Source organism: Pseudonaja textilis, chromosome 4 (genome assembly GCF_049901715.1).
Source record: "Pseudonaja textilis isolate UNSWEBS1 chromosome 4, rPseTex1.2, whole genome shotgun sequence".
Lineage (NCBI taxonomy): Eukaryota > Metazoa > Chordata > Lepidosauria > Squamata > Elapidae > Pseudonaja > Pseudonaja textilis.
In genome coordinates, this window is record NC_141993.1 from 11,367,049 (window position 1) to 11,390,090 (window position 23,042).

At 40.4% G+C, this 23,042-nt stretch overlaps 1 protein-coding gene across 6 annotated transcripts in view; it reads left to right on the forward strand.

Annotated features, from left to right (window-relative positions):
• Positions 1–23,042, forward strand: part of GRID1 (glutamate ionotropic receptor delta type subunit 1) — a 648,686-nt gene that overhangs the window by 555,180 nt on the left and 70,464 nt on the right. For all 6 annotated transcript variants that reach the window (XM_087932231.1, XM_087932230.1, XM_026710981.2 and 3 more), the window contains exons 7-8: positions 9,979–10,140; positions 10,338–10,457. In XM_087932231.1, coding sequence (XP_087788357.1) covers positions 9,979–10,140; positions 10,338–10,457 — 282 coding nt within the window. The remainder of the gene's footprint in view (positions 1–9,978; positions 10,141–10,337; positions 10,458–23,042) is intronic.

Here is a 23,042-nt window from a genome sequence, read left to right on the forward strand (position 1 = left end):
CTGTGGGGATTCCATGGATGGATTTGAAGCTGGGTCTTCCTGATCCAATGCAGCGTAATAACCAGCCTGGGAGGGACAGAGATAGATCTTATCTGTCACTATTCAGACATAACATCAAACTGAAGGCTGCAACTTGACAGCTCTATTCAGACAAAAAACTATCTGTCTTCTTCTGTGTAAAGTATCGTACTGGGACTACTGCTTTAAAAGCTTGCCCAAAGATGATATTTCAACATGCCACTTGATCATTTCCATGATTTATTTCTTGTTCCACACAAACATTTTTTTTCTTTTTTTTTCTTTTTTGAGCTGCCCTAGGGTATTTACCACATCCAATCTCCTCCTTGCAAACCGATTGCATAGATCAAAGCAACTCTTTGCCCTGATCTGTAAGAATTAATGACCAGTGCAGTCTTGCTGCTGTGGCACAACTAGAGGTCCTTTTACTTCAGCTAAAGCATCCCAAATGGGCCAGGGACATTGGCCTTGATCATCATTGCACTAGCAAAACAATTAAGAGTGACTTCTATTAGTGCAATGCCAGTGGCATAGCTAGTTGCTGAGGCAAGTTCTCCTTCTCAACTTTTCATCACAAAAGCCCCTTAGGTTGAGATTTGAAAGAGTTGCTGGAAGAACAATACTGGTGGCCCATAACAGAGTAAACCACTTCCATGGTTAATATATTGGGAAAGTGTTGAGCTTGGTAAGTTCCTGATCCATGTTGATCTTCTTGCCTACATTATTAGTCAACAACCGTACTTGAATTTTTGTTCTTTCAGGACAGTAACAGTATATACAACTTTACTTTTCTAACACAGCTTTTGTTTTGGAAGTACTGTGATGGCCCTTCTCAGTGATATAATATCTCTCAGTGTGTATACATCTTAGCAGTTAAAATTTACTTTTCTATGGTCTTTTCTATAGCCACGTTCTGTTGAAAAGGAATTCTTCTTTGGTTAGATGACATAAATCCTTTCCGAGTTCCTGGTACTTCAAGAAAAGGTGTCATGTGCTGATTGCTAGTGAGGCAAGAAAAGCAATGGCTCTCCAATCTTGCAGAGGTTTGCTAGAAAAGGATTGTAAAACAGTGAAGTTCTACAAGTATTGAAAGAGTCAGTCTTAACTATTATAATTAGGCTAAAACATCAGTGGTTCACTGCAAGGTTGAGAAGGCACAGATTTCCTACCAGTGGTTAAAGGCAGAAGACAAGAGTGATCAGATTTTCTGGTTCAAACAGAAGGCAAGATTTTGAGATATGCAGGCAAGATTTGACAGCAATCTAGAGAGAGGTTGTCCCAGACATTGCCTCAAGCAAAGGTCAAATATAAGGAAGATCTTGACATCACCTTGGTACAATCAACAGCTGTGAAATCAGTTGTGGTATGTCTCTGGTCCTGAGGTTTGGCTTCTCCCAAATTAGGTCATTCTGATGTCTCAACTCTTTTATTTATCCTTGTTTTTCAAAGAAAGAAACATCTGAGAAATAAAGTGACAAAGTCTGAAATTAAAAATTAAAACCAGAGTTTTTTTAATCAATTTTATGTATGTCTAAATATATAGTCATATAAACACATTTGGCTATGACTGAATCTGTACCTGGGATCTCTAGAAATCTTTACTAATTTTAGAAGGATGTTGATTTTATCTTTGTGAGTTTAGATATACAACCACCAGTTACTGAAAAGTTGTTTCTTACTTGAAGGATATGAAGCACAGAGACAGAGTGAGATTATTTAAGGGGATATATAACTTTGTGTAGAGGAGAAAAAGAAATAAAAACTGAGTATCAAGGGAAATTCTCGACAGGGTAATCCATCCAAACTATGGAAGAGCTTCTGAAAGAAGCGATAGAGTTCTTATCACTCAAGACTTAAAAATGAGAGTAGACAGCGTAGCAGAAAATAGACGTGTAAAAATGGTATGTCAAATTACCCAGATATGACAAGGATTAGATTTATTTGAATTTTGGTTTTTTTTATTTCTGTTGTAAAAATTGTGCAATTTGGTCTGTCCCTCCCTCTCTACCTCCCTTTTTTACAGCCTAATTCATTGGCTGCACTGAAAAGTTCGTTTCCCATAATTCATCATCAGTCCCCAAAAACCAAGAAAGGCATGTTGAGGTTCTTCAAAGCAGTTTCCTTTATTGTTCCTCACCCACAAGACAGCAATCTTGACAAACTAAAGAAGATGACTAGCATCAATAAATATGTGCTCTGAGAATTCCTAGGGAGGAGCTTTTTTTTACTCTCTTCCTTCCAGGTTAGTTATCTCAGCCTCTATCTGTGAATAGCTCAGGGTTGAAATGGGGAGTATGGTATTGGGCACGCAACTTAGATTCAGCGCATGCACAAATGAAGCTTTGCACACTCGCACACTTGCACAGCCCAGTTCTCAACAGACCATGGACTGGTCCTGGTCCATAGGTCCATGGGACAAATAGACATTTTCAGGTTACTTCTGTCTGAGTTTTGTTAATAGGCAGCACAGTTAGAAGAACAAGGGTGGTGTATTGTATGAAGGAACCTGAGAAAATACAATGCCAGGAAAAACGAAGAACTTGCAAACGAAGAGGAATGGGACTAGTTAAGGGGAGAAGTTGAAGGAGAGACTCTGAGCTCAAATAATTAAAAGACCAGACCAATGTTTTGCTCAAAACTATCAGTCTCTATAGAACAATTGTGAGCGTTTTTCCACCAACACTCCATATGCCGTGAAACATAACGAGGTAGGCATTCCACAGACTCTGCAGAATTATAATCCAGGGAAATAAAATAGCCTATACCCTAAAAACACCCATTTTCTCACCACGGCGAGCCATCTGCACAGATCATTTAACCTCCACTGATTGCCTGGCAGCAATCAGAAGCTAATTACGCTGCAAATATTGCTCCTTCATTATTACGATGGGCCTCTATTATTTCATATGGCATCCGCTTGCCTGGCGTGGTATTTGATCCCGGTGTTTTAAATCATTCCACAATTGCACACATCTTGCAAGCCCATTCATCTTAGAAACAGGATTTAAAGCTAAAATTGATAGGATTAACCAGTTATTCAATCATTATCTGTTAGGACCCCCAAATGCCTTGTGGGAAACAGAAACATGACGAGATCCGACATGTGTTTATGAGTTTCTCCCTTCAATTACATTGACATTTATAATCAGGTGGCAGGTTTTGGAGATGCCTAAGAGGGAATTAATCATTAGAACAACAAAGAAAAATCATAGTTATCACTTTGCTGTCACATCTTGAAAGTTCCTGGGGTCCTTTGAGGGTCATAAAATAGAAACGGGTGCCCCCACATGGATTACGATCAGAAGTGACTCCTCTGACTTTGGTTTACAGCCTCTTGCTGAATTTGTCAACATAATTTCAATGGAGATATTTCCTTTGAAGAGAGAGACCAACTGTCATGACTTGACTTTGACATGAATTCCAAGGAAGGAAGATATTAATCAGATGAACTGCTGAGCAGGTAGACAGGCCAACAAACACAACCGCAAAGGAATATATTCTTCGGTGGAGCAGCACAGGTCTTCTACTGAAACTTTAAAAATAAAGACAGCCCCTAAGATCTTAACTCCTGGCAGTGATGTGTTTCAAAATTGTCTACCAGCGGTTTGGTGGGCGTGGCTTGGTAGGCGCACTTTGCACACATTTTTCACGCACCAAATGCACACTTTGTGCAGGCGCAGAGGCATTCCAACTCACCTCCTGCAAGTCTGCACTCTCCCGGTCATTTCAGAAGCTGCCGCGCGGCACTCTGCTGTGCCTCGCAAAGCAGCTGCGCTTCAAAAGCCCAACAGCAGAGTGGTGGAGAGAACTGGTTTGGTCTCTAATGCTCATCGCCGCTACCGGCTTGGCTGAACTGGGCCGAACCAGTAGAATTCCACCACCGCCTCCTGGCCTTTCCCAGCCTGCTATTGGAGCATGAAGAAAGGCCACTTCCACCTTCTCTTCTGGAGCTGGTACTCCAAAACCCAAAATATGTTTACGTAGAGGAACAACACCATGTCTTAGGAGCATTCTCATTGTTGCTTGAAGACTTTTCCCCAAAAGTGGCCTAGATTGTGTGGCCAACCGCAATAATAATCCCAATGAAGTACATGTGGAGAAGTTTTCTCAGGTGTTTTTTAAAAAAAGTAAACAGAAAGAAAGAAGAATGGGGGGGGGGAACCCAGATAAGCGTTGCCTCACTTCATTTATATGAAATTTGTGTCTCTTTCTAAAGCATGAAGAGGAAGACTTAGCAGGACTGCCAAAGAAACCGCCTCTCCAGGGCAAAACAGCGATCTTGTTTTCTTTGGGGTTCCATTTCAAACAATTCAAGCACGCTGCTGGAAAGATAATTCTTTAATTTCCTCTTTTCTCATGCTTGAGACCACCTAGGCAGCCACAGCAAGATAGTGCAGCAAACTCACATGAATTCCTGATTATTGTCTGCCTACAAGTCCAGCAAATTGGAATTGGTGGTGCTGCTTGAGGAAATGAGTAAGGGGGGTGGGAATTTGTTCCTCTCTTCACAATAGCCTCCTTCTGGCAACAAAACTGAGATGCTGTAAATATTATCTCTGACACGGGGAGGTATTTGTTTGGGAAACAACCAATTTAATCTTCTTGAGGACATCAGGGAAAAGATTTTTATTTTATTTTATTCTTATTTTTTTTTTTGCCCAAACAGCAATACAGGTTTGTGAATGTAACATTAAGGAGGAACAGTAGCTATCAGGTATCTCACTGAATCTCAAGGAAGGCGGTGGACAAGAAATTGAGGGTAATTAAATTGACCTTCGGTCTGAAATCGAATTGTGGGGTTTCCTTCAGAGCATCAGAAAAGTGAGGAGTAAAAATCCATCTTAGGGTTAGTACAGTAGCTGAAATGGTGAGGGTTACCTCTGAAGAGGGCACCCATGCATGCATTTGCTAAGAGGGAGCCAAAGGCAAAAAATTGTAATATTGCAGAGGAAATGATTATCAATATTAATGTAGTAAAACCATCCCTTTATTTTTATTTTTTTTGTTCTTAGATTGCATTTATGCATTGGCAAAGTTTTTATGCTACTTCATTCAAGTGAATCTAAGTGACTTGCAAAAGCTTTATAACAGTGAATCCACCACAAAGGAGGAGATAACTACGTATTTTATGCACACATATACAATATCCCACTCAGTAATAACAATCTCTTAGCAACCTTTATTTTTGCTTTTTACAACCTGTCACCATCTAGTCTGGTTGGACTTCCACTCTCAGGCAATTGCTGGAAACTGTGGGTTGATAGTTGAATTATTTTTTTTTATTTATTGAATTTATATTGCTGCCTATTCACCCATGGTGACTCAAGGTGGCTTACAGTATATAAAACCACATTCAAAACAATAAAAACTAACAAAAAGAGTCAAATAAATTAATAAAGTACAATATAATAAAATCACCCCCCACGTCTCACCCCAATGACAGCAGGTCACATGAGTCATTTAATGGGCTCCTTCCCATCTCTGGGTTCCCCAGGCCCACTGGCAGAACCAGGTCTTCTTGCCTTCTGGAAGAGTGCTAGAGTGGGGGCCATTCTAATCTCTGGGGGAATGATGTTCCAGAGAGAGGGAGCCACCACGGAGAAGGCCCTTCTTCTGGGTCCCACCAGGTGTATCTCCCTCGGGGATGGGACCCACAACATTCTCTGCCTCCTCGGTCTAATGGGTTGGGTGGAGACGGTCCCTCAGATAACCTTGGTCCCAAACCATGAAGGGCTTTAAAGATGACAACCAGCACCTTGAATTGCACCCAGAAGCAAATCGGCAACCAATGCAGCTCCCACAGGAGAGGTGATACAAGTGCACATCAGGGTCTGCACAAAACCATGCGGGTCCCTGCATTTTGCACCAACTGGAGCTTCTGGATGCTCTTCAAGGCAACACCATATAGAGCCCATTGCAATAGTCAAGATGGGAAGTGACTAAGGCATGAGTGACTGTGAGTAAGGACTGTTGGTCCAGGAAAGGTACACAACCTGCAATTGTGCAAAGCCCCTCCCGGCCATGACCGCCACCTCCCCTTCGAGCAGGAGTTGTGAGTCCAAGAAAAACCCAGATTACGCACGGTGTCTGTTTGGGGTAGTGCCACTGCCACTCCATCCAAGACCAAAGGTAGCAATTCTCCCTAAACCAATGAATCCCAAACACAGAGCCATTCAGCCTTGCAAGGGTTTAGTTTCAACCTGTTGCTCCCCATCCAGCCCCTAACAGCCTCCAGGCACTGTGAGAGGGTGGACACAGCAACACTTAATTCACCATGGGCCGAGACATACAGCTGAGTATCATCAGCCTATTGGTGATATCTCAGTTCGTGGTGACAGATGATCTCACCCAGCGACTTCATATACATATTGAACAGGAGCAGAGAGAGTACTGAGCCCTGTGGAACTCCGTAAAGCAGTGGGCAAGGGCTGGATCTCTCCCCTCCTATCAACACTGACTAAGAGCGGCCGCAGAGGAAGGAAGTGAACCAGGACAGCACAAGGCCTCCCACCCCTATCCCCCAAAGCTGCCCCGGGAGAATCCCATGCTCAATGGTATTGAAAGCGGCTGAGAGGTCAAGTAGAGCAAGGATGGATGCACTACCCCCATCCTGCTCCCGCCAGAGATCATCCTAAAGTGTGACCAATGCTGTTTCTGTCCCAAATCCAGGCCTGAATCCTGACTGGTAGGGGTTGAGATAATCCATTTCATCCAGAAAACCTCTGGAGCTGCTTCATGACCACCTTCTCAACAACCTTCCCCGAAAAGGGAAGCTTATATAGAATATACATACACACCCACCCACCCAGAGAGATGCATATATATATTCATTCTTTCTTTTCTGATTTGAAAACTATACATTGATCTGAGTTAAGTAATCCCAACAGATTTTGTTTTCATCATTTTCATTTCTCTTTCAGAGTTGTTTTGTAATCTGTTTTGTTTAGTTTCACACAATCCAAAGTTGTGTCTTCTAATTATAGCCTTACGCTTTTCTAGCAGCAAAGTTGAAAGCATCTGTCTTCTTTAATCTTTCCTACCAAATTATACATCAAACTTGTCTTGCCATCCTTTAGAACTCCTGGATCTTCTATTTTCCTTTCTGTAACATCAGGGGAAATCCCACTCAACATGGAAACACATATGCCAAAGCCATCTGGGACAGAATCAGACTCCGTCCTAAAGAGAAGACATAAATTAGATTTTAAATAACAAAGCATCTGGCAGTTAAGAATGACAAGCTGGCAAGAAAGCAGATGAAATAAAGGAGGTGGTAAATCAGAAAGTTGCATCTTCAAACTTTGATTTGTTGGTAAAAGCACATCTGTCTTGTCTTGTTTGAAAACTTGTTTGAAAAAAAAATAATTCTTAAAAGGTTTGAACTTTTGAAAAAGTTTGAAACTGTGGTGTCCTTGGTGGTCTCTGAGCTTGGCAGTTTTCTTGCAGATGCTTCCTTACCCAACCTCTTCAGTGCTGGAAGAGGGAGTAGGGTTGTATTCAGGGTTTTTGCAGCATGAATTCAGCGCCAGAAAAATAAACACAGTTGGCTAATGCTTCATTTAACATCTTTATCAACATAATAAGTAGAGTTTACAAACCAGTTGCAGATTTCTCCAACGTGGAGCAAACTCAAACAGAAGTAGACGTGTTACAAGTGCAGAGCTTCAGCAGCAACTCAGCTTCAGCTCAGAAACAGGCATCAGTTTCACTTTAGTTCAGCAGGCAAGCAGAGGAGAGAAGCAGTTTCATTTCAATAGACTCAGCACTTAACAGAGCTGCAGAGCTTAATATAGCGCCTCGTCTAGACTACTTCTAGTTTCAGTTTCCAGCCCAGGCTACTTCTAGTTTCCAAATTGTCCTCATTAGCTGCCTTAGTTGCTATGCCTATTCATTGGCTGACCTTGTTACCAAGCTCTATTCCAATTCATGAATAGACTCTGATTGGCTCTTATTTTTATATTGCTCTGCCAGTGTTGGTGGGAATAGACTTAGTGACAATCTTGGTGACATCTAATATCCATTGAGCCAAATGATTTAGAGTCCTTGTGACTTTTTAACTCCTCAGACAGTTGATTATTCTGATCTTGCCCCTCTCAAAAAAGATATATATATTGGCAACCAAAGATGCTGCCATGTCTACTAGAGACTTCTCCATTCAGTACATGTTTTTTTTTTATCACTGCAGTGGTCTGTCCTCTGGTTCAATCTCATGTCCTATTTATTGTTGTAAGATGCCATGTGAACTGCTTTCTGACATGTCTTCCTAGCACAGCACGCATCTCATCCTCTCCAGGGGTGGGATTCAAAATTTTTAACAAACGTGGCTTAGGTGGTGGGTGTGGCTTGGTGGTCATGTTATTGGTGGGGTGTGGCCAACTCAATATCACTCACATTGAGGCATGCATCTCCTTGCCTGGCCTCTCGTGACTGTGGGGATGCTGCAACAGTCGTAAGTGTGAAAAAGGGTCATGTCACTTTTTTCAGTGCCTTTGTAACTTTGGTCACTCCATACAAGCAAAGTACCAGCAAAGGAGGGGAAAAAAACTCCAGAGAAGTTCCTGAGACAGGAAGTCTAGGCCTGCCAAGAATGTAATAAGGGTTAACAGAGAGGCAGTTTCTGTAAGAAACACCAGAATGTTTCCTTCCTGCCTTCCTTACAGGATTAGGCCAGTAATTTCTTCTAACAACCGGTTCTCTGAACTGCTTAGAATGTTAACAACCGGTTCTAGCGAATAGGTGAGAACTGGTAGAATCCCACCCTTGATCCTCTCCCTCTCCCACTCCATCTGTCAGCTGCAAAGGATCAGGAGCATAAATTAAGCTGCAATCTAAAAAATCTTATTGCCCAATCTCATACATATGAATCTAGTAGTGGTGGGATTCATTCTTTTATTATTATTACTGGTTCTGTGGGCATGGCATGGCTTGGTAGGCGTGGCTTGGTGGGCGTGGCTTGGTGGGCATGGCAGGGGAGGATACTGTAAAATTTCCATTCCCACCCCACTCCTGGGGGAAGGTTACTGCAAAATCCCATTCCCTCTCACTCCACTAACCTGCTTTCCAGCTCTGTTCTCCTGTGCAGGGCAACCAAAGAAGACCCAGCCGATCAGCTGGGACTTGGGAGGCAGAAAATAGATGAGGGCAGGGCCAGTCAGAGGAGATATTTCCTGGTTCTCCAAACTACTCAAAATTTCCACTACCGGTTCTCCAGAACTAGTCCGAACCTGCTGAATATCACCTCTGGAATCTAGTCAACATGAGATTTGGTTCAGTACTAAATTGGTGCCAAGTAAGCATCATCAGAATTCAAGGGGGTTGAACTTGGACTTTTTATAGGAACTTAATGACTCCAAGCTGATGGTGCACTTCACTCCACATACAGTTCTGCCTGCTCTTCTTTTACACCACCAGAGAGACTGGTTAAGTTTAGCCTTACCTGTTCTGGTTTTCTAATAATATTCTTCCTTTTCTCACACATGAATCCTGCTATAGAGATGTTTTACAAGGTCTCCTTAACGAATCTATCTGAATCCCTGGGCACTGCCCTCCATTGCTAGTTTAGGAAAGTACTAGGCTAGTAATATAAGGTCAGGCATTGCACGGACTTCCCTTATTCTTGGCTTTAGCATTCTCCTAGAAGACAATTAGTTCTGTTTTAAGCACACGTTGAACATTGTTTTAAGCAGACCTTGTTTAAAGAAGAGGACTAGAACTATTTGCCCAGAAGGTCAATTGAAACTGGGAAAGAAAATTAGGTTTCAAGCTTTGTATTGCTGATCCTGCCCCTGATGAGTGCAATATAGGCTCCTCTGATAAAAGAAGAAATCGATAATTACTTAGAAAGCAGACTTGTTTTTACAATGTGTTCACTTTATATCCATGTTCTCCATCATGGTACACCCTTCCAGTGTGCCCTTCAGCAATTGAGTACCAACTGTTGGGTTTTGTCTCCATGTACAGGTCTCCAACCTTTATCTCTATGACAGCGTCCTCATGCTGGCCAACGCTTTCCACCGAAAGTTGGAAGACCGGAAATGGCACAGCATGGCAAGCTTGAATTGCATGAGAAAATCAACCAAACCTTGGAATGGAGGCCGATCCATGTTGGAGACGATCAAGAAGGTAAACCAAATGTATCTGCTTTTCCAAGGGATATAGGCCGAGCAAGTCAGTTAGTTCTTGATCCCAAGGAAGAAAGACAAACGGTTGGACGCACACATTAAATATATAAAACACAGATTGTTTGAAAGAAAATCCTGGGGAGGGGGAAAAAATAAATTATTTTTCTGTCACTCAACTGGGTGAAATTCTTCTTTTAGGGTCATATCAGTGGATTGACGGGCATTATGGAATTCCAAGAAGATGGTGCCAATCCCTACGTGCAGTTTGAAATCCTCGGAACGAGTTACAGTGAAACATTTGGGAAAGATGTTCGAAGGGTAATTCTTCTTTCTTCTTCTGTTTCTTCCCCCTTCAGTTTATCTGGAGGACATTCTGGGGGCTTTTTTTGGAGTATAATTTTATTTATTAAAAAAATGAAACCTGGAAAAATGTTTTTATATCTATCTAGTTTTGTGTTTAGGGACGTCGTAGCTCAGTGGCTAAGACACTGAGCTTGTCGATCATAAAGGTTGGCAGTTCGGTGGTTTGAATTTAGCGCCGCATAATGGAGTGAGCTCCCGTTACTTGTCCCAGCTTCTGCCAACCTAGCAGTTCAAAAGCATGTAAAAACTGCAAGTAGAAAAATAGGGACCCCTTTGGGGGAAGGGAACAGCGTTCCATGCGCCTTCAGTGTTTAGTCATGCTGTCCACATGACCACAGAGATGTCTTTGGACAGCGCTGGCTCTTTGGCTTTGAGCACCACCTCCTAGAGCTGGAAACGACTATGTGTGTATGTGTGTGAGGGGAACCTTTACCTTTACCTAGTTTTGTGTTTATTCATTGCTAGCATCTTCATCGCTTATGACTCCTTCTGATATGAACTATGAGATTGAAGAAGAGTTAACCCTCCCTTTTTAAGATATTTGCCCAAATCTTCTTCACCTGCCTCCTCCCTTCTCTCCCCCCAACTTATGAAAGGTTGAGAGTGATCCATTACGTGGGTGTTAACAGCAGGAATAAATAGTTGGAAAGGAAAGATTTAAGCTCTCCCTAAACTCTGCTGGCTACTGCAAACTATCCATTCCCAAAGGTGCTATGGCAGAGAAGTAATGTCTGTCTAATATTAAATATTAAACGCATTTAAAGTTATATGCAACTGCATGCATTAAGGGCAACTAAATAACCCATGGCCTGACTCTGAGAATGGACTAAACCATAACGGGATATCCTTTATTTTGCCTGGAGCTTGAATGTTGCTGTAAGGTCTGTCTATGTTTATGCATTTTTGCCTCTGTTTTAGCTTCTCTTTTCTCACACACAGAGGAGCAGCTGCATTTAGGGACTTCATTATGTGGGTCTCCATTGTCCCTGTTGACCTTGTTTCTTTCCATAGGGTGGACTTTATAATGGGATCCACACCAATATTTTAAGAGTTGGGAGGTGTTTTGCACGCAACTATTATGGAAGAATTAAGCCCCCTTTTGCCTTTGTTTCTTTGGGGTTCTAAATAAATGGGTAACATTCCCAAGAGGAAGAAATGTTTCTGGGAAGGTTTGCCATATAATTTATGAAGGGTAGGAAGGTTGCCTTCCACCATTACCTCACCCAATGTAGGAGAAGGAGTGGCAGAATCTAGGGGGGTGGAGTCAAAAGAGGATTCAGCTCTCTCTGTAGCCACAAGTAGACTAAGTCCAACCTCCCTTGAATTCAGTTGACTCTTATCAAGCAGGTGCTAACCATTAGTTGTGAAATCCCTGTGCATAGGCTTTTAGCAACATATCACTTTAATTGAACCCTCATGAGTGGACCTGGTCTTTAGCACCTGACACCCAATCTCTCTCATGTGACTCTTAGAAGAGTAAGAAAACTCTGAGGAAAGTTGTCATGATCTTGTGTGTCATGAGCATCTTAACAGTACTGAATGCAGCAGAAATTTCCATAGTGATAAAATATACATAAGAATTAGATTCATTCTCCTTCTAGTGCAGTGCCTTGTAACCACTGTTAAGGATATGGAAATCCTCTAGGAATCCATCAGTTGGCACTGCAGTAGCTCCCATAACATAATATCCAGGTGACATTGACCTGCTACATGACAATTTAGAAAAGGAAAAGCCAAATAATGTATGACTTTTTTTATTGTCAGACAGGATGTTTTATTGTTAGACAGGATTTGGACAGATTTGCACAGTTCTTATTTTATTACTAAGTACTGTTTTAATACTTGGTGAGCAAAACAGGACAGAAATATGCAGTAAGCTCACAGGTTTTCTTTTTAAATACGTATTTTAAGAAATTCCTTGCAATAATTAAAAAAATAAATTAGGCTTAAAAATTTAAAATTACAGGAGAATTGCAATTCAAAGTAAAAAGGAAGAGAAAATCCTTAGATGGTCCTTTAACATTGGTACTATAAGCAGAGGGGGAATCTCAAGAGCTTGCATAGACCTCTGTGCCCCTCCACACACTTTTGTCTTCTCAAAAGTCAGCCTTTTTCAACTCATTCTCAAGGCCTCCCCCTTGATATGCAAACTAATCATACGCTGTATTTTAAGAGAAACTTTCCTGTTTTGAATGGTAGCATTTATCCCTGGCTATTCATTTCTGTATTTTAAGCCTTTCTTTCTTAAAATATCACTCGTTTCTTTAGATCAACCTTCCCTGCTCGCTTCGCACTTTCTAAAGCAGCACGCAAGGTGTAGCCTCTGATAATGCTTTCGATTCTCTTGGGTGGAGCAGAACGCTCTAAGATATCTGACATATCTGGTGCCTTATTACTATTTTTTTTTCCTATGAATGTCACAATTAGTAACGAAGATAGTTTAAAAATGGGACGCATCATTTAGAAGTTCCTTCTCTGGAAACCTGAGTACATTTCTTTTAGAAATAACAGTAGACCCAACCACGGGTGGGATTCTACAGGTTCGCACCTATTCGCTAGAACTGGTTGTTAACATTCTAAGCAGTTTGGAGAACCGGTTGTTAGAAGAAATTACTGGCCTAATCCTGTAAGGAAGGCAGGAAGGAAACATTCTGGTGTTGCTTACAGAAACTGCCTCTCCGTTAACCCTTATTACATTCTTGGCAGGACTAGACTTCCTGTCTCAGGAACGTCTCTGGAGGTTTTTTTTCCCTCCTTTTCTGGTACTTTGCTTGTGTGAAGGGACCATTCAAAGTCACAATGGCACTGAAAAAAGTGACTTATAACCATTTTTTACACTTACGACTATTGCAGCATCCCCACAGTCATGAGAGGCTAGATGAGGAAATGTGTGCCTTGATGTGAGTAATGTTGAGTTGTCCATGCCCAGCCAGTCACATTACCACCAAGTCACGCCCACCAACTAAGCCACACCCACAGAACTGGTTGTTAAAAAAATTTAATCCCATCCCTGGACCCAACCATTTATAGTCATGGTCCATATCTGGTTTGAAGGGTTATTGTTTTTTTTTTAAATAACTGTGATGTTGTCTGGTAAAATTACAAACGTTTTTCCTATGTGCTACAAAATCTGCACTGCTCCTTGGAGTTAAAGCCAGAGAAGGAAATCATCTTACATATCAGAATAATGAAAACTCCAAGTTGCTAGTCTTTATTTCTGGAAGCAGGTGAGATTGTTGAAGTGTGTTGCATATTTGAGATGCTTCGTTTAATAGCATGGAGAAGTTGATTGATGGAGGCAAAATATGTTAAGGCCGCAATACGCTTTATGATTTGAATCAGTCTTTTTATTTTTTAGTGCATTGTGTTTATTGGTTGGTTGCCTAGAGTTCTTTCTGAAAGATGTACAGCAGTAAAAGGGTGTTTCTTAAATAAGAACCTTTATGATACACCAGAAACGGAAGTAGAATGATGTGTGTAGGAAAAACAGTGATGCTTCTGTCAAGCAGTCTTCAGAACTTACAAATGCAATGACAGGACCATGAAAAACACCATATAATATCAGAGGGAAAGATATGTGTCATTCTGTTGCTATATCTCTTAAGCAAATGTGATCAATCATGTTTATTCCCTTATTAATTAATTAGTTAGCATTATTACATTATTACAGCTATTGTACTGGATTACTAAGACTATTGAGTCAATTTCCAAACAACACTTCGATATTTTCAAAAATATTTCACTGTTTTCCATAGAAACTAGAACTTTAGGCTATATAATTGAAAGCTGCCTTCCAAAAATCACTTCTGCTCTATAACAACTTTGCTTCAGTCCAACTTGGGAATAAAACAGTTGCGTTTATTCATGGCTTCAAAACACATGCCTGTTCCAGGTAAACCATGTAGAAGAGTTTGTTCAGGGAGTGATTCACCCTTCCCTCATACACAGTAGATGATTAACTTGGGCATGGACAGGTAAAGTGGCTTCTCTTTCCAGTTAAGTAACCTGGATGACTGCTGGCATGTTCTAAGCAAGAACAAACATGGATGCAAGTATTCTAAAAAGTGAAGGTTGAAATAATGTAGAAGCAGAATAAAGATACAGTTAAACAATAGCATTTAAAAGAATGATTTCCTACCTTTGGTCTCTAAACGCAATCTAGATGTGCACCATTATCCTCACAGACCACATGGATATTGATTCTATAGCCTGGGGACTTTAACTCTGAGACCTGTGAATTATAACTCACAGAAACAGGATTTTTCTTGACAATTTTTTTTTATATTTTATTCAGAAAGCTCAAAAAAGAAAGAAATTTTATAGAAGCAAACCAAAATTAGACAAAGCATTAAAAAGTGCATTGGAAAAGACAAAAACACATTTACATATATTGCCCCCCCACCCCAGTTGAATACTCATAAGTATATTGCAACAATAAATATGTCGCCTCCCTGTAAAACAGGCCTACAATTTATTAACTTCTACATATCTATTTGCAACCAATTTAATCTGTCATCTTCTATGCATAAGGAAAGGCAATTAACAAGTAATCCATTGTCTCAGATCAGAAATAACGATTTCAGTGATTTGTGGTAAATAAGAATTTTTGGTAGATGAGAAGCCATTGAAGACTTTCTACGAGTTAAATACAATAGTAGATTCTTAACAGAGAGAGCTTTACAATTTAACTTTGCTGATAGAAACAGGACTTTTACAGAATGAAACCAGCAAAGAATAAATAGAAAAAAACAGCATAAACTAAGTGAAAGGACACTGTAAAAAAGAAAAAAGAGGGAAAGTATCAGCACTGAATAAAGGAGAATTTAAAGCAAAGATTAAAAGTTTCAGGGACCACCAAAGAAGCAAACTGGAAGGGGAGCTACAGAGCTACATCAAAGAGGCCAACAGCGGGATCTTCTGGAGATGTTTTGCCTTGCAAAAAGAGACTGAAATTGAGACAAACAGTCAGGCTCATCAAAAAGTGGAGCCTATTTATAAGCTTTTGAGCCTGAAGTTTTCAGCACTGCAACAGAATCAACCATGAATTATAGAAATGCAATAGAATGTTTAGTAGCAAGTGTTATATTATGCCTACAAGGCACCAGTTACATCAGAATTGCAATCAGTAGTTTGAAACAGTTGCAATCAAATTCAATAGTACTTTTCAACATGCTTAATAGTTTTCAAACATAACTGCTAAGTGCCTGGAATTTTTCCATACTAAAATACCAATAAAAAAATCCTCATATTTTGTTATTTTTCCATTTTGATTTTCATGTCCTTGAATTTCAGCTTAAAATCCTTTCTTAAGCAATTGAAGTCTTAACCACTAGATCAAAGTCTGTCAGTCTGTCTGTCTATATGTATTTGGTCTAGTGGTTAAGGCACTATCTAGGAAGCAAGAGATTATGAGCTCAAATCCTACCTTAGCCATAAAGGTTGGCTGGGTGACTTTGGGCCAGTCCCTTTCTCTCAGCCCAACTTACCTCACAAGGTTTTTATTGTAGGAAAATAAGAGGAGGAAGGTGTGCTTCATATATAACATTTAACCACCTTGAGTTATTTGCAAAAATAATTAAGGCAGGATACAAATGCAAGTAGTCCTCGACTTACGATCACAATTGAGCTCATTTTTTGTTGTTGTTGCTAAGGGAGACATAACCCTGTTGTGATGGAAGTAAACGGTGGAAAGTGTCTTGGATATGTTTGCTACCTTGAGTTATTTGTTAAAAAAAAATTATTTTTCTTTATAAAATTTATAGGCCGCCCACTTTACCTCAGGGTAACTCTGGGAGGCATTCAGTCAGAAAAGATAAGACCATAAACATTAAAAGCATAAATAAGTTAATTACAAAATCCAAAACACCATGGTCCAATTAAAGGAGGGAAAAGGTGGGAGCAGGAAAATAATAAAAGGCAGGAAGTAAATAAATGAAATGAAAAACTATCACCACTGAAATTGTTCTGAACAAGGCCTCCCGAGACCGTAATTAAGCACATGGTTAGTTAAAACAACTTTTGTTTTATTTCAAAGCTGGGAATTATGTTCATTCCCAACCAGTAATGAGTCCCAAACAGTCACTCGAGATAAGCACCCACCTTTGAATTGCTGCCAACAACTAAAGTGCCAAATTAACTGAAAAAAAAAAAAAACCAACCGAAGTACAAAGTCCACACAGAGCTTCAAGGATTAATCCGAACAGAGCAAATGACTTTGCTTCCTGCAAAGGTTTCATCACCATTGCCTGTCCTTTATACGTTAGGGGAGGGGCAATCACCTCCAAGCCTTACTCCTGAGTCACCCCTTTTGTTTCAGCTGCGCTCACCTTCTAGCAGTTCTGCACACATGCGCACTGGGAACAGGCTCCCCTTGTTCTTCTGCCTCGCTGCTGCCAGATTCTGGAGGCTCCAGAGTCAGCCCATAACTCCCAGATGGCTCTGGCCCCATCTCTGTATCTGACACAGAACCCTTGTCTGATTCCTCCCCAGAATCCCAGAGTGGTCCCCATTCTTCCCCACTGTCCGATTCTGCTGCTGTCTGCACAGGCTGCCAGCGAACCACAACAGAAATTAAGTACCTTTGGAAGCCCAACCCTTGAGTCACTTGAGGTCTAGATTTACCAGGTGACTTGCTTCCACAGTTGCTCGACCAGGTTTGAGGTTTGAAAAAAGAAACCTGAAAAGAAGAAATCACAAGACATTATCGTTAGAAAGCGTCTAGCCTGGGATGAATTTCCATGGAGAGCTTTTTTTTTTTTTTTTAATTGAAGTAACATCCTAAATTTAATTTCTGTAAAACATAATTTAGTACCCTCTGAATAATTTACATTGATGCCTCTCTTTTTCACACAACAACTTCACCTGGGGGAAAAGCCATGTCTTGTTTGGTTTGATTACCTGTTTATATCTGCTGCTGAAGATAATAGAAGGTGACTCTCCGGAGTTTGCGTGAGTCAATGGTAAAGAGACATTTCAATCTCAACTGAGGGCTGTCTTGCTGGGATCAGGGACTCGTCCTTCCTCTTCACTCCAAGGAATAGCAAAGCCAATGTGCCTCAGTGGTGGGATTCAAATTATTTTATTACTGATTCTGTGGGCGTGGCTTGGTGGGCGTGGCAGGAGAAGGTGACTGTAAAATTCCCCATTCCCTCCCCACCCCACTAACCAGTTTTCCAGCTCCGTTCTCCTCTGCAGGGCAACCAAAGAAGACCCAGCCAATCATCTGGGACTCAATGGGAGGCAGAGAATAGATGGGGACGGGGCCAGTCAGAGGTGGTACTTGTCGGATCTCTGAACTACTCAAAACTTCGCTACCAGTTCTCCAGAACTGATCAGAACCTGCTGAATACCCCCTCTGATGTGCTTGTTGCTAAGAACTTCTCTGCTGGATTAGGCCACAGGTCTGTTCAATCCAACATGCTTATTGTGGCCAAATGCCTCTTTGGGAACTCATGAACTGGCCATGAACAGCACAACTGCCAGTGTCCATGGAGATTCTCAATCATCCAACTCACGATTGTCCCAAAGGTACTTTTCAAAAGATAACTGGACTTTCTTGGTTTTTTTCCTTGAAAAGATCTTGCTTCTAGTTCAAGAAACTTCTTCAGTTCTGAAGAAGAAGCTTCTTGGTTGAGAAGCAAAACATTTTCGAGGAAAAAAAAAGCCAAGCCAGTCCAATTGCCTTTTGGACAAGCTCCTTTGGGACAGCACAGCTGCCAATTCTCCCAGTTCCATTTTCTTCATTTTATAGGATTTATTCATGTAACAAAGTAGGGTCTTTTGTTTTTTGTTTCTATTTTGAATTATTCCTGAAAGATGCTCCATCTTATTGCAATGCTGTATGCTTCACCGTACATGGAATGTGTACCGTACATGGAAAATTAGTTTATTTGACTAAAGGCTACTCTAAAGCTCTTTACCTTTGTGTTGTGATATAGAGCCTGTCCTCCAAAGAGGAATTGGGTATTATAAGCCATTCTACTAACAAAATGAAATAAAATGCATGATTAAGTAGTTTAAGCAGGGGCACATTGTCATCTTGTAGGAACCAAGGTTACTGCAGAAGCCATAAAAACTCTAGCTGCTGTCTATATTGGATGAATGTAGATCAGAAAGTTCTCTAGCTAAATGGTGTTCCCCTTGTTTAACTCTGCCCGATGATGTGTTTGGTTGCTGATAAGGCTTACTTGTAAAGTCAAATTATCAAGAGTTTGGTATTGGAACAGTTTCAAGTTTCTGACAGCTCAGTGAAATAACGTTATTCCTAACTAGGATTGTTTGAGAAGCTCCAAATTCACACCTCACCTTCCTACTGCACTTAACTGCGCTGTCTGTTTAAAAGCTACTTTGCATGTGGTTTGCTTGGCATTTGTTTAGTGAGTTGTATGAACTCAGGCAAAAGAGAGAGAGGGGGGGAGGGAGGGAGAGAGAGAGAGAGAGAGAGAGAGAGAGAGAAGAGGACTAAAACTGTGTGTGCAACGTTTTAGTAACCCCTGCCAATGCAATGGTGCATAGATACAGGATATTTCACATCTTTCAGCCCTTTGCTAAATAAATTAAACTCAGCTTCTGTTTGCACACGGAAGATCCCCATTTGCAAAACAAATATAGCAAAGAAGAAAATGTTTCCTTCATAAGTGGTGGGGCAACCTGGTGCAATCATAAAAGCTCATCAACACTGTCCATGGAATGGTGGTGGTTGTGCGGCACCATCTTCTTCTAAGAGCAGATTTGCAGCATTCTCTGGAAGTGCCCCTGGGTGTTGGAATCCACAAACCTGAAAACTGCCAAGGCTGAGAAACACTGTCGTACACCAAAGTTCCAAAATTGTGGTGCATTTGTCCTTTGGTTATCATGTGGAAGAGTGTCCTCCACCACCTCTAATGCCCTCTCTTCCTAATGACTCGGAGATCTCCATAAAACCATGGGAATCAGCCTTTGAAAAAGGAAAGGGCTGGGAGAATCTTTCCTTTTGGTGGATTGGTGAAGAAGGCAAGATAATCCATTCCTTTTCATCCTAAGGACATCATTGCACTCACAGAATCAAAATGACACCAACCCAATCAAGCACCATTACACTCATTCCAACAATAGCATAATGACTGCAGCAGCTTCTTTGCTTGAAAGTTGAACATCTCCCTCCCTCCCTCCTTCTCTGCTCTCCCCTCCCCTCCCATTTATATGTATAGAAATGGCTTGGTATAAGAACCATAGTTTTTGTCCACTGTCCAAGGTTCTGAAACCATTACAGATCATCCCTCCACGGTAAAATGACTAGGACACTTATGTCTGCAAGGCAGCATTATACCCCTCTAAACGAAATGATTATCCTTGTCATATTTGTGCTGGATTGCGGATTATGCTGTCAAATGCTTTCAGTGTCTTTCTATAGTCAACATATTTTAAATAATTGAGAGAGAAAGAATAGGAAGGAGAGGTGGGGAAACTAAGAGCCTTTTCTTTTTTTTTTTGTATTGGCTTGCAAGCACAAAGCATTCATACCAATTTACAAAACTGCATATGGCCAATAAATATTTCATTTCAGATCTTGTTTATAATAGCTGTTGTTTCTCTTTCTTCAGGAAAGTTTTTCTCCCATTCCCAGTTATTTTATGTATTTTGGGCTTTGGTTGGGTCAAAGCACAGTTTTGCTGTGACATGATTTCCTTCTATTTTGCTTTCCCCCAACAAAATATCTTTTATTTATGAAAATATTCATTGCCTAGTATTGAAGCAGTTAAGGGCTTTCCTGTGTTTTGTAAAGAGGTTGCTCTAAACAAATTAGGAGTAATTTATTAGAAATTACTTTTGGAAAGAAAGTGAACTCAAGCTCTTATGTGCTACATTATAGTTATTTATGTGCCCCCAACCCAGTCCTTGAAGCCAACCAATGATGCACATATCACCAGTGCAATTGAGTCTATCCATTTTGCTGTTGATCACCCTCTTCTTCTCTTTCCACCCACCTTTCTCACTATCAGAGCTTTCTGCAGTGACCTACAGTAGCATAATGTATCTGAAGTAGGATAATCTGTACTTGATCATTTGTGCTTTAAGGGAGTTGATTTGTTTGACAATCCATTAGTTTGTTTTCGGTCTTCTTGGGAATCTTCAAAACTTCCTTCTTCAAGGCATGATGTTTGTTTTCATAGGCCATCAGAGATTATAACAACCAGCCTGATGAATGTCTTGGAACTGGGTCCACCTAGGATTCACTACCTATTTTTAAGCCCCTAAGGCAGAGGTCTCCAAACTTGGCAACTTTAAGACTTGTGGACTTCAATTCCCAGAATTCTCCATCCAGCTATGCTATTCTGGGAGTTGAAGTCCACAAGTCTTAAAGTTGCCAAGTCTGGGGACCCCTGACTTAAGGGAACACATACTATTAGGTGCTCCAGCAGGCAATATCTACCCTCTTTTGAGGGGACATACATGTCCTTGACTGGTCATCACAATAATGGCTTTAAGATCAGCTTCAGACATCCATCTCATCTCAAGCTTTCTAGTTCAGTTGCTTTGCTCCACCTCCTCTTAATCCCCAGGCAGCCTTTGTGTCTTTTAAATAGAACCTTCCAGAAGTTTGCTCATCCCTGTGCGTATGGCTCTTAAGATGAAGCACTGTTAATCCCCCCCCCCGCCACCTCTGCCAGAATACTTCAATGATCTCCTGAACAATAACATTGATTAACCTGAACTGAATGACCAGAACTTTTACTAATAGATTGCAGAAACTCTGTGGTGAATAGGGATTATAAATAAGGCTGGGAAAATAAAACTAGTTTCCAGAATGCACTTCAATGAACTATTTTATGTATATTTTTAAATAATTCTGCTGCAAAGGAACTCCGGGCAGCTAACTACTCCCTAAGTCTCCTAACTGATGACTACCCCAAAACTCACCAACGAAGTCATATAAAAGTTATTTAAAAAATCAATTTTCGTTAATGATATGAAAAATTTAGTGACAGATTAACCTTTTTTTAATATAACACACATTGAAGGTCATTTTAATATATAACCTTTGAAACCTGCCTTAAAAGAAAATGTGGATGACAGCCCCTAAACTATGATGGATCACTCACTAAGAATCAATATATCCCCATTTTGGGAGTGAGTGATAACTTTAGAGGAATGTAACTGTATAATGCATCAGTTTGAAATGGAGGAAATGTAACAACACACACTAGGAATTAGATATGAAGTTACAAGATTTGGCAACAAGAAGATAAGCAGCAGAAACTACAATTAGGGGCAAAAGAACAGGTACAGCTTAAGCAAGGCAAAGCTCCATAGAGAAAAGGACACCGGCTGCTGAAGCACTTCAATAAAAACTTTTTTAAAGTCCATCCTTCGTATCTGGCTCAGGTTGGCTTCTGCGCCAGGCTGAACCATTCTGAGGACAAAAACTACTCGGAAAAGTTACATAATTTTTTTTAAAAAAACATCTATCTTGAGAGTAATTGGAAAAGAGGAAAAAGAAACTGCATTAGCCATTATATCAAATAAATTGTTTTATTGATCCTGCCTTTAGACCTTCAAGAATCCCACTGATGTCTTTCACAGACACCCACACATCGCTTCTAGGTAGTTCTTCCTGTGGCAGTTTTTGTTTTATTTTATTTTATTTAAATCAGGTGTTACTAACCTTCCTCGGTCGTCTTTTTGATCATTGCTCCACTGAATGGAGAGCACAAATTCAAATGTAAACAGCTTTCTGGGGTATTTATAATAATATTTCTTGGGAGAATCGATTATTTAAATGCAGCCACTTTCTAACTGAAAGAGTTTCAAGGTTGCTTGCAAACATTAGCTGGTTATCATTCATGTACTTTAACTTACCCTTGATTATTGTCACTTGAATGATGTGCACGTTTGAAATGCAGGTTTGTACTTCTTGTACTTTAGCTATCTACTTAAATCCTGGTCTGCCATATCCAAAGAATGAAGTACCCTTTGGTAGAGACTTCAAGACCGATGTTTGGGTGAAAGAGACGTGTTTGAATGTCACTTTGTTTGTTTTCATATACGCTTATCCCACTTATGGTGTCAATAAAGATGAAGAAACAGATGAGTGTCATCACTGGCAAAATATTCCTTGGCCTTTTAAATAAGAGCAATGAACTCACTCAAAGAGCAAACTAATAATGAAAGAGTGACAGACAACACATACAATTTTTGCTCTATAGCAGGAAGGAAGGAAAGGAGGGAGGGAGGGAGGGAGGAAGGAAAGAAAGAAGGAAGGAAAGAGTTGTGTCAGAAAAGCTTGAGAGTGCCATGTTAGCTCTTAATATGTCAAAATAGTTTATGTTTTATATGTCTATAGTTTATTATATACAGAGAGGGACAGCATGTGCAAGAGAGAGTGAATCAGTGTTTTATATGGGAAGTTGTAACAACTTATATTAATATGATTAAACTTCCCTTCTGCACAAAGATTAGGCTAGTTCTGCACAAAGATTAGGCTAGTTAATGTAAACATGTACGCAAGTGTAAATAAAATGTTTTTTAAGATTCTAGAATTAATTAAAAAGAAGAATGTAA